Source organism: Calidris pugnax, unplaced genomic scaffold (assembly GCF_001431845.1).
Source record: "Calidris pugnax isolate Ruff unplaced genomic scaffold, ASM143184v1 scaffold41, whole genome shotgun sequence".
Lineage (NCBI taxonomy): Eukaryota > Metazoa > Chordata > Aves > Charadriiformes > Scolopacidae > Calidris > Calidris pugnax.
Window position 1 is genome coordinate 11,682,173 of NW_015094509.1, and position 12,825 is coordinate 11,694,997.

Below are 12,825 nucleotides of genomic sequence, written 5' to 3' on the forward strand. Positions count from 1 at the left end.
TTACCCTGTTTTATGTAGTGTCTAGATGAAAAAATAGAGGTTTGACTTTCTGTACATTTAAAAAAATCCCACTCTTGCCCCCAAACTCCAAATGACGCACTTCTACCATTTTCTTCTGTGATTCCATCGAACTGTACTTACGTAATATCCAGTAAATTAGAACGGAATTGAGTCCAAAATTATACTTGATAGTATCTTTTATCACAGAACAATCTTTGCCTTATGAGCTGTAATGTATATCTTTAATGAGGTTGCATGACTTTACCTTGTTTAAGCTACAACTTCCTGTGAAGTGTCTTTTCTGTGTGGCTGTAATAAAGAAGTGATGCCTGTAAGTGATGTTTGAGATTACAAATGAAGTTGACAATATGTACAAATATGTTTAATAGGTTTATCTGAAGAGCTTTCTGAATTCTAGATTAAAATTCAAAGAAGTTTAATCTTACATTTGAAATAGAAAGGTTTTATGTAAATTCAAAAATGTGCATACGTACTTGAGAGCTTTCTAGAATAACTTTTCTTCCAAATTATTGGTTGCTGGAGGGTGTTTGTTAAGATTCAGTGTGGCTACAGAAATAGGTATCTGTATGGATCTCAGCGTAGCCTGGCTTAATGGATCCAATGACACTTTCCCGGGCTTGTCTTTTCATTTTGAAATAGACTGTCAGCCATGTCAGGTAGTTGCTTAGACTGGTACTTGTTTTTACCCTTCTGTGCAATATCTTTAAAGCAATTTGTGTTCATGTCACTGAAATCCTTTCTAAAATGGGTGTAGAAATGAAATTTATTATTATTAAACCATAATTAGCAAGAGTGTGTACATATATATGCAAGTATATATACACACAATACTGTGGTAAAAATGACTATCAAAATTATTTGGATCAGGCCCTTGAATGTTAGGAAGTGCTAGAATCACAAGTACTTGAGTCGTGCTTGGCTTACCTAGTGCACGTTGAAGTACACAATTAGGGGTGTTTTGGAAAAAGGAGCCTGTGCATATAGGACCTTTTTTTCTTGTAATGTGAATATTGCATGGTCTTTTCTAGAATTCTTGCATGAGGATTTTAACCTGGGAATGCTGAGGATGTAATTTCCTAGATCTTAAAAATGACACTAAATCACTGTGCCCTCGCCACAGGAAATTGTCTAATATAAAAACTACTTGACACATTTGAAGATCACTAACGGGATTGACATAAGGTAACTAGTACCTGTATTGTTTTGTTCTCAAACAATCTTAGTGTACAGGAAATAATTTTTTTGTGCAGTTCCATGGACTTCTTTTGATTATTAGTTCCTTTTGGCTCTAAAAGGATGAGTACTTCAGTGGACAGAGCATACTCTGCTCGTGCTCCTTCATTTCATCTTCTCCATCTTCTTCTTTCTAGGCCTCTTTGCTTTGTTGATACTTCTTAGCCCAAACGATTATCTTTTGGAAAAGGTGGGAGTAACTAAGAAAAGGGCTTAGTAATAAGTCTACATTATAGGGCCAATACAATAATACTGGCAACATAGTGGCCAGAGGGTCTCTTCAAGAGCAATAGAAGGGTCAGGAAAGACAATTCTGTTTATTTTTCTGGACCATTTATTTTTTTCAAATAAAAAAAAATTGGATTTCTAATCAACAGTAAGTTCCGTCTTGATGAAAATTCCAGATGTCAAAAAAAAAATGTATATTTGCCTAACCTCTCTGTCATTATAGTTGAATTTTCTGTTAGTAGCAACTACAGAGTATTTGCCTTTAAAAATGTCCTTTTACTTTTATCTTTTCCCTATTAAAAGTTTTACTTGCATGAATATCTGTAGAGAACTCTTCATTCCTTACTGCAGAATCAAATGAAAAATTGGAAGTTTTAAATGTGTATTCCATTTTATTAGTAGTTTTAGAACAATTTTACAAAAAAAGAATTTATGTAATAACTTCCCTAGAAAGGGGAATGTCCAATTTTCAAGACATTGGTTGCAACTACAGGAGCATTTTGGCTTTGATGACCATTCATAAGGCACACAATGAAATGGTGATATAATTGAAATATATGATATGGTATTGCTCTTGTATCTGTTCCATGGTTAATGATGTCTCTGAACTGTTAATTGGTGCATATGAGACTGATAATTATTTGAATAACTTGAATCATTTGTGACAAGATGATTCTGCTTCTTGCAGATGAAAATTTTATCTTTTTGATGGAATGAATGTAAAGGCAATTTTTTTTATATTATAATCATGAATTCTCTGTAATGTAGGTAAGGTGGTTACCAAGTATTAAGTTTCCATTTTACTATAGCAAGATAGCCATAAATACTCATTAGCTCCTACTCCAGGATCTCAACAATTGCCAGATTTGCCATGCATATAGGCTAGTACTTTTAACTATAACTTGTAATACATTGCTCAAATACATGTTTCCATAATGCACAGTATGCTATACACATAAAAACAGATATTAAGGACTATTTGGTGTAGTACTTTGTAGGTTTTCACGTGAGTTTTGGGAGCAGTTTTGTTAGTGCTACTTTCTTGATTTTTTTTTTATTTATTTATTTATTTATTTTATTTAATATGAGTGTTACTATGGAGTCTTCTATATCTTTTTTAGAGGGACCCGGAGATGAATTTGTTCCTTTCCTTTATTGTTTGAAAATCTGAGTTGTAGCTGCTGTCCTTCTGGCCAGAGAAGCCTGGATGGGTACTCCCTCCTGAGCACATCAATACAACACTTTAATTAGCTGGAAGGTTGCTTATTCCCATATCTTCTGGGATTAAAATCGCTTTCAGTGGAAGAGCTTTAATAATGGCCCTCATTTTATGTTGGTTTATTCAGAGATTTTGTAATTAGTGCTAAGATGTTAAAAGCTGTGGATAGAAAATGAGATATTCTAAGGAAAATCTTTTTAATTGTTATTTTTCAATTTGACAATGATAGAATATATTCTGTGATGTTGTGTAATGCCATCCTCTGGCACAAGTGTTGAAAGGAAAGAGGAAAAATACGTTTTGTAGTCAGAGATACTTATTTTCTGTACATTTAACGGTATTCACTGTGCATATTATGCTGCAGAATCTCACTGTGTTCTGTCAGACGACTGATTCTGCTTCTTGCTCTTTGGCTTCCTATGCTGTATGTGTGCTGGAGACACAGGCTTCTAAGACAGTGGGTTTTCCTGGAAGTAGACAGGTATGGGGCACCCAAAGAAGTGATTGATTTTGCTCGGTTCCATCATGGCTGATTCTGTGCAATAAACTTTTAAAAGATGCCGAAGACTTCTCATTGTGAAATGTAGTACATATATAACACAGCCATTCCTTTTAGTGATTGTTCAAGTTTGCGTGATAAATCGTTGCCTTGATGCTGTATGTACAGTCCCTAACAGAGTAGTTACATATAGAATGTGTACTGTTTTCTTCAGTCATGAATTGATACTACATTTAAATGTTTGCACTGAAAAACCTGTTATCTCATGTAAGGTATAGTATAGCTTTTCAGATACGAGATGAAAGGTCTATTGTTACAGTCTCAGTGCTACATGTTATTTATTATATGGAGAATATTTTTTTGAGTGGTCTTTCTGCCCTGCAGAGCTGCCTTTACATTAAAAAGAAAAAAAAGACTTACATACATGGTCACTGATGTTAGTCATTTTTACAGGGGAGGGAAGGAGGAGGGGAAGATGCAGAAATCCTCCTCCTCTTAGACAGTAGTAACAGTGTGAGGATGCCTTGTCCTCGTTTTTTTTACTTCTGAGATTTTATTGCTGGCAGCCAGATGTGCTGAAACTCCTGACGACAGCATCTATTCACTGCGTGTTTTTAATAGGCTTGGAGAAATATGAGTAGAGTACATGAAAGCAGCTCGGCTTCACACTTCAGCTGGGAATGCCCAAAAAGCTTACTGCTGTTTAGAATTCTTGCTACAGTCAGGAGAAAGCCGCACGGGTACTAAATCTTCTACGACTGAATTAGAAGAATAATGACTGTACAATTAGCTATCAGCCCCTGCTCATTTAGGCACAGTTTTTACAGAGATCAGGAGAAGTATGGAACTTGATTGGCATGTTTGCATTTGATGGTGTGTGCAAAATAGATGACTTTTAAGACAGGTGGTGAAGAAAAATAGAAGGGAAGGAAAGAGAGAAAATGCAATTTGAGACACTGCGCCAGGTCTGCAATTCTGTTTTATCTCATTTTCATGGGGTTTTCTCATCCCCACCAAATATTTTACAAAATGATCTTTTTGGACAAACGTTGAACAACACTAGGTGAGTAAAAATGAAACATTTTTGTCTTACCAATTCTGTGCTTATGCTGATAGTAATCTATTTGCATGTTTTTCAGTGGGGTACTTTTATAATTGCACTTTTAGATTTTAATGTTTTTATGGTAGCAGTGAGTCTCTTCTGTTGGTGATTTTATGTTTTATGTAAGGATTTAAATGAGAACTCAATCTGCAGAAATAAAGCCAGCAAAGATAGAATAAAATATTTAAGATGGTTATGTATCTTTCAAATACATTAGCTACCATTAGAAGCTAGCATTATTAGCTGTAATCCTTAAAGCATATTAAATATTCATAAACAAATTTGTCTGAGAAAATGATTGCCGTGTGGATGTGGCAGTGAAAGGATTAAATGCTCAAAGATGTGTCTGTTTAACCATACATAATTTGTTGGAAGATGCAAATTAGTAGTCCTGCATACCATTTGCAAAATAGGCAGAAAGCAGTTTCTTATTTTTAGAAGACTTAGATTCTGTGTGCGACGCTTTTCAATAACCTTTTTAAGTGGCCAAATTATAGCTGATCAGTGGATGCTTTGCAGCAGGTCTGTCAGCTCTGTAGGCTATCCATTTATGAATAGCTATATTTTTGTGGGAATTAGAAATGCTAGGGAGAAGTTGTTGTTTATTGGTGTGAGGTGGTTATTAAATTGGTTTCTTAAGATTTTTTTGGGAAGTAAACTGAATAGTAATTTTTGTGGCATTTTTCAGTAAACATACTGTAATACTGATGCTTGGAACTTTTCATACTGCTATTAAATACAAACAGTAAAGATGATTAAGAATTTTATCTAAAAGAGTGTGAGTGCAGGTAAGGGAGAAAAAGAATCCTGTAGTTTTTTATAAAGATAGTGCACTGATGGAAACATTCTGGAAAAAGGGTGGAAGTAATATTGCAGAGACTATATCCAGCATTTTAATGTTCTTCTCTGTATCTGTGGGAAAAAACCCTTTCAAATGAGATATTATTTCTTAAATACAGTGATACTTGCATTTAATACTTCATTAAACTATCAATGTATTTCCCAGAATATTGTTTTAAGGATTCTCTGCCTTACTGCTGCTGTTTCCTGTATAAGTATTGTAGTATTTATTTAATGTTACTGTTTTCAAGTTTTGATATCTTGGTTATGAATTTCTAATTAGGCAGGCAAAATGATGGAGGTAGCTCTAGTAATCATAATCACTTTAATGTATTGTTTTTTTTTTTTCAGATCTATATGAGATATGTAGTCAATGAGTTTTTTCTTACGTGTTTTTGGTGTACTGTGAAATCTTTGAAGCTCTACAAAATGGAGCAATAATTTATGTATTATCAGCTGTGATTGTAAAGCAGTGCATATTTCCAAGTGCATAGTTTCAGGCCTGCAGCAACCAACAAAGCCCTTAGCAACTGTTCTAATCAGCTACAAATCAAGTCCTGATTCTCTGGATCTGTTTTTGCAGATCAAAGTGCATGCTTTTTGAAGATCAAGGTGTTAATTTTTTTTTACAGATGTATGTGCGTGGTGCTTTTAGGTATGTATTTTGCTTGTAAGTCTCTGTCAAAAGCTGCATACGGTATCAGTTTCAAATCAAAAGCCATCAGAGAATTATTTTATTGCATTTGCTGTGTCTGAGATTTAGAATTATATTTGTTCTAGAAGACTGGCAAATAAGAAAAGACTCTTAGGAAATCAAGCCTCCTAACTTGTATGGGCTGTCTTATTTAGGATGAGAATTTTTCTATATTTATAAGGACCAATGTCGCGGTTTTCTAGGTACCAATGCTTTTGACTTCAAGAAAACATTGTGCAATTTTTAAACAAAATGCAGCAGTAATCATAAGAGACTAAGTCATGCATTCTGTCTTCTGAAGTTAAAGTTAGTTGAAAGTTATTTAAGGTTATCGAGTAAAAAGATTCTGTCTTCTCAATAGGTATCAGTATTCAAAATTTGATCTTGATAAAAGGACTTTGAAGAAGTCTATTGAATAGTCACTAAAAAATCTTGCTGACATTTATTTCGGAGGGTCGTCCTTTTTGTTGTCTTACTGACATAAAAAATATTTTTTTAATTAAATCAATATAGTGCATATTTTAGGTAGATCTTTTACTTAAAGCTTTGCACAATTAATGTAATGCACTTGTTAAAAACTAACTGTTCATGCATTAAGAGTTAATGTTTCAGAACTGTGGTAAGGGGAAAAAAATACCTTTGGCATGTAAAAATTCCACTTTGATGAGGTACAACGTGGTCTGTTTTTCAGACTTTGAAGTTAAATATTTTGTCAGACTAAAAAGAGATGATCTTTTTTCTTTTTAAGGTTTTTCTTTCTGTTTTTAATTCTAAGAGTTAGAGTCCAGAAAGATAACAGCTGACATTAAACACAGAATGATTAATTGCTGCTTACAAAAAGTCATAATGTGAAGAGAACAGGTTAATGCATACTACCAGCATAGTAGATAAAGGAATATAAAGCAGGAGGTCATAGGGAACCAGATAGTATGCCTTTAACTGTAACTGAAAGTACATTCCTATTAATTTTCACATGATCTGTTCTTGGACTTCTGAGTTCTTCTGAAAGTTTAGACACGCTGTGATTTTGGTGCAGGAAAACCAGTTATCTTGGCCTCCACTTTCTGATATTATACCAAACATTAACAGGAACATATATAACACTGTTTTTTTCCATAGAGACCTTACATGAGTTGGTTTTTATTTGCATATTATTTGTTTTGGAGTAGCTGATGTGAGAGGGCCCAAAGGATATTAAACTCCTCGTGAGTTAGATTGATTTTACCTTTTAAATGGGTTTAGTTATCCTCTGCTAAGAGCTTCTATTGGAAGAACATGGCAGTTTAGTTCTCTTTTGCTTGCTACAGGGCAACTCTGCTGTAAGATGCTATTATGTCTGTAAAAGTGATAGCTGGTTTACTGGGCCTTCCTCCTGGTCCTGCACGTCTTTATCTGACGTTACCAACTCCAACCAGTTGAAGCAGTAAGAGCCATGATTTTACCTCAAAAATTTTTTTACTGATATTGGGGACTGTAGTGCTATTTCCTGTGTAATAGACTACTTTCTGTGAAAAATGATTAAAATTACCTCATGTCAGGAAGTTGCAAGAATTGTTCTGCATTCTAAGCATTTGGCAAATACCTAGTTTGTGGAATAAATTCTTCATGTGTCTGGGAAAAAAAGTATGGGAAAAGAAATCAAGAGACCTTCTCTGAAAACATACTAAGTGTTTACATTATATCCAAATTCTAAAGCAGCATCCAAAGGAGGTTCAGGTTTTTTGCAGTCTGAATTTTTTCTGATGACTTTAATTGACATACTTTCCATTCAAATGACTAAAGACAATGAAATAAAGTTTTTAAATTTCTTTAAAAACCTGTAGTTATCAGATAAGCTGGATTTTCTGACTGCAATTCTTCATTTAGAGTTTAGCATACAAATACTGTGCTGTCAGATGCTCTATTTGTAACAGCATGCTTTGCGAAGCCACAGTTGCTTTAGGCAATATTCAGATTAACACATCACTGCATAATGGCGAGTATCCTTTGTGACTAAAATTGATACAAACTGTACAGAACAGTATCAGTCCAATTTTACCACTGCAGTATATATTAACAGCTTTGCTCTGAGAATGGAAAGCAGTGGACTTAACTAAAGCTGGTGCCTCCCATGACACGTTGTTACTTCTTTGTTAAAGCTATGTGAAAGTGAATTTGTTGTCTAGGTTGGCCACACAGGGGCATAAGATAACTAATATATTCAGCCCCAAAATAGTACAAAGGTTGTTCACAAATTCTGTGTACAGCAGAGACTTAGGAATGGTCTGTGTTTTGAAATTAGACACACTTAATTTTAAAAAGTAAGCTGTATTTTCTTTCATTAAATTAAGCCCCAATATTTTAAAAGATTCTTAAGAGTTTCACTTTTTCAGTCCCTTGGTAAGCATCTTTTGCATAAATGCATTGATTTTCAAAAGGTTAATAAAATACCTAATAAATTAGTCTGTTCATGAAACCACATATTTACACAGAAAATGTAATTTTAGAAGAAAAATATGATTTATTTTCATTATTTAATTTTCTGTTTTATTTCCTAAATATACCTATGAGCTATTTATTAATGCTCCATTTTATAATGAAGCCATCACATGATGTCAAGAATTACTGGCACAGGCAATTGTTATTTGTCATGGTGCAAGTAATGATTACTTTGACATTGAAGGAAAGAGATGATTTTCTGTTCCTTGGGAAACAATTTTGTTGAGATATTTCTGTAGAATAGATCTAAGGGTTTTTTCTGACTCTGTATCAGTTCAACAAAGCAAGAGGTTTGCTATAATTCTAAGAGTATGTTGCATTTTCAGCTATTATCAGTCTAACAGCCAAGGATAAAAACACACTAATGGTGTTAGAACTGAGAGTATATTGTCATATTCTGATATACAATAGTGAATAATAACTGAAGCTGCCTCTCCTCACTTCCAAAAACTAGCTTGTCTATAACTACCTTTAAAATTTTAGCTTGTTGGGATTTTCACATCTGCTCCCTTTTTACCTCCATACTAGATTAATATAATCCCATTTTAAATAATTTCTTGAAATTTGCAGCTGATGTGCTTTCTGAATTGGAAAATCATGCAATGTTGGAAAAATATCCAGAATTTTATTTGTGTTCCTACTATGTATTTTCTCCTTAATGAGTTAAAGGCATAGTAAAGCAATTTGCTCCACTGATTGTTAACTCTTTGTGTCTTGCATCAGACACAATCAGAATTCCAAAACTAAGCTGACACCAGCCCTAGATATCTATATTACTTCAGAGAGGTTATCCATGTCAAGTGATCTTCTCTCTTTTTTTCTTCCTAAAATTAGAGACATAGTGATATTCAGGAGAATTCCTATGTGCATATATACATAAAACCAACTGTAAACACAACAGGAAATCTGAATGAGACAACAATTTGTATATAAAAGGCAGAGAGAGACTTACAGCTGTGTGTTTGGTGTTTTTTGCACCTTTGCCATGCATCTCTCTCGTGGAGTGCTCTATGTCCTCTTTGAGCTGGAATAAGTATATCTAACAGCATCCATCCTTTGCCACTTGATGTGTTACTTTGGGAGAAAGTGGGACAAGTAGCATGAGTTTTTAAGTTTTCTCATCTTTCTGTTTCCCTTGGAGGAAGGAACTGAATGTACTAACTTGCCCCAAAGCTATTTCTTTCTGAATTCTGTATTCCATCCTGTCTTGGCAACTGTTGGTTTTTGGGTTTGTTTTTTAAATCCCTATTTCTAGGAAAACCATCCTTGTAGCATCCTGTTAAAAGATATTTTCAGAGAGAGAAAAGTAAGAGGTTTCCTTACAGAACCATTTCTCTCCCCATCTCTTCCAGCTCTGGAGAGAGACACCTTCTGTTACTTCCACCTCAGTTGCTACAGATTTAATAAGGTGACATATGCTTCCTCCATGAATCTCACAGAGCTGTGGATATTTGCAGCCATAACAGGTTTCTCTCTATTCTCATTGTGCATCAGCTGCTGTTATCTGATGATGGCAATAAAATCCTAGCTGGCATATGATTTTAACCTCCCACCAGGAAGAAAAAAGAGGTTGGGTCAGAGCTGGGTAATTTGTCTTAATTCAGATAGTATGTTAAATTGACAAATTTAAATCATCCTAAATTTGGAAATGACAAAACGTGCCTTAAAACTTAATTATTTTTTTTCATCACCTGGGTGAGAGCAACAAAAACCTAAGCTATATTTGAGTTACCAAGTTCAACGTTTTAAATCAGAACATATAAAAAGAACCTCTTTCCATTCTTGAATAGCTCAGATAATTTCTGCCATGCCTCAAAACATCCACATAAGTTGTGGGTATTATCTTCTTTTTCCGGAAGATGAAAAGGCAGAGGCCATGGTATTGGAAAATGAATAGTGAGTTTGTGTGCTCAACTTGAAACATTTTAAAGAAATTTGTTCAATGACAGGAGTCCAGTAGTTTATGAAAACTGAATGTTCCAACAGGGACGTCCAGAAAGCAGTTACTAGTCATGACCCTTGATTAGGTAATAGACACATTTGGGGATGGATTGAGCTGTGATGGCTGAAACAATAACTAGCCCCAGCTATCCATTTTACCATTCCTCTGGTTGCTGTCACTCCGCTAACACTGGCATGAGTGCAATGCCAATCTGCTCCGTACTGCCTCAGTGTAGAGTTTGGTAAATTGGTACGAGGCAAAGTCAATGTGCCAGACTGTTTGCTGTAGCTGCTCAGACTCATTTTCATAAATATTTCCGTTTTCCCAGCTGTATGGTCAAAAACTCCTGGTGAGAGTCTTCAGCAGTCCTGCTTTGCTTAGTGCCAAGTAGTCCCTCACTTGTTTTCACTCCTTTATTTTTATCCTTTTAGCTCTTTTACATTTGGGTCAGCAAATTAAATCACGTGCACCTTTATGGCACAACATGCCTACTAATGGCACAATTTATGTGCCAGGTCAGTGATACTAACTATAATGCCTTGTAGAATCATAGAATCATAGAATTTCCCAGGCCGGAAGGGACCTCCAAAGGTCATCTAGTCTGACCTCCCCACAGTCAGCAGGGACACCCCCAGCAAGACCAGGTTGCCCAGGGCCTCGTCGAGCCTCTCCTTGAATATCTCCAGGGATGGGGCCTCAACCACCTCCCTGGGCAACCTGTTCCAGTGCTCCACCACCCTCACAGTGAAGAACCCTCTCCTAATCTCCAGTCTAAATCTGTTCCCCTCCAGCTTGAAGCCATTTCCCCTCGTCCTGTCACTACAGGCCTTTCTAAACAGGTTCTCCCCAGCCTTCCTGTAGGCTCCCTTCAGGCACTGGAAGGCTGCTATTAGGTCTCCCCGGAGCCTCCTCTTCTCCAGGCTGAACAACCCCAGCTCCTTCAGCCTGTCCTTGTAGCAGAGGTGCTCCATCCCCCTGATCATCCTTGTGGCCCTCCTCTGGACCCTCTCCATCAGGTCTATATCCTTCTTATATTGAGGGCCTGTATGTTCCTTGATAGAGAAGTTTTGCCAGCTGTTTCTGTCACCATTTATAGACTCACTGAAGCAGTGGAATGGAGGAAGGCCATTTCTGTTGGTATGGGTCCTGCTGTTGCTTGATGGCCTTTTTGACTCTTTTTTTTTTTGATCTTTTTGGCATAGTGTCATTTTGGGTAAGAACAGAAGGGAAAACAAACCTATTTAAACCTCTACTATCACAATATACAGGTGGACCACAAATAAAACCGGGATGTTTGGCTGTGTAGGTATGGATCAATTGGGGAGGATGGAACAGTGTTGCAGCTACATTGCTGCTTTCCTTTCAGGTGAGACAAGAGTGTCCTACCAGTTGCTAACTGTGGACCTAGTGTCCCTTTAGATTTCTCAGGAATATGCTCTTCATTTTGCACTGTAAAGGTAAAATGAAGGTTTACTCATAGAAAACACTGTGTTTCAAAACAGTTCAAGAAAGATTGGTATCTGGGCCTCAAGTGATTGTTACGAAGTTCCAAGAAAAGGAATAAAAAATACGATATTGGCCCCTGGAAAACAGTGAAATCTGAGATGAGTATTGGAGGTATCAGTATCATTTTAGCTTTACCCTGAGCTAGAAGGTTTGAAGGAAAAGTTGGAAGCATTTCAAGTCCTTGGCTTCACTTCAGCATGTGCTTTGCAATAGGGAGGCAAAGGCAGCCTCTGGTAGTTGCTTTTTCGTTTCTGCCTTTTTTTTTTTTTTCCTTAACCTGACAATAAATAATTATGAGAATGAGAAATGAAATAAAAAAGTTTTATATATCAAGAATTTTGTCCCAAATTTGTCTAAGCATGACAGGGATTACAGATTGAATTGCTGAAACGTAACTTTTACTGGTTTAGAATAAGAATAGAGTTGGATTTATTGTACAGAAGTCAGAGTGAATTTCTATGGTGTCTTTATTTATAAGAATGAAATATGTCTTGATTAATACACTTTATCCTCCCTGCAATTTTTGGCTTATCTTTCTGATTAAGATATACTTCCAAATTCCTATCTACTGGTATTCAAGATAATTTTTTATCATGAAATTTCATCAATATTTTCAAGAAACTAATTTTTAGTCCATGTCTCTTAGATAGTAATAGCCATATATATTATAATAGGAACAATAACCTTTACTTGTTAAAAGGTGCACAAAATCAAGCTGACAAGCAAGGTAATGCAATTACGATAATTGCTTTAAAATATTTATCATTTTTAACCTATACAAGAATATGGAAAGTCACAGAGAAATTGTCTAAAACAAAGAAGTTTAGTACATGGTTTAGCTATTCTGCACTGAAGATGGCATGTATTGCGTATGTATATTTGGAAGTAAATAATAACTCCATTATTAAATAAGTAGTAGAATAATGAAATGAGACTGCAAATTTTAGTATTTTTTCTCTGGGTAGCACATTCAAAATATTATTTTTAAAGTGATTTAAGATGATGGATAATACATTACTAAAATATGGAACCTCAGAATTTCAAGATTTTACGCTCCAATTAT

The 12,825-nt window shown here is 35.4% G+C and overlaps 1 protein-coding gene across 4 annotated transcripts in view; it reads left to right on the forward strand.

The window, feature by feature from the left end:
• RIMS2 (regulating synaptic membrane exocytosis 2) overlaps positions 1 to 12,825 on the forward strand; it is a 457,774-nt gene that overhangs the window by 130,601 nt on the left and 314,348 nt on the right. Inside the window, exon 1 of one of the 4 annotated variants that reach the window (XM_014965517.1) lies at positions 3,681 to 4,263. The exons of 2 other annotated variants lie outside the window; for them this stretch is intronic. In XM_014965517.1, coding sequence (XP_014821003.1) covers positions 4,142 to 4,263 — 122 coding nt within the window. In that variant the 5' untranslated portion in view covers positions 3,681 to 4,141. Of the gene's footprint in view, positions 1 to 3,680; positions 4,264 to 12,825 lie in introns of those variants that run through there. One more of the 4 variants, XM_014965516.1, reaches the window with a different exon arrangement.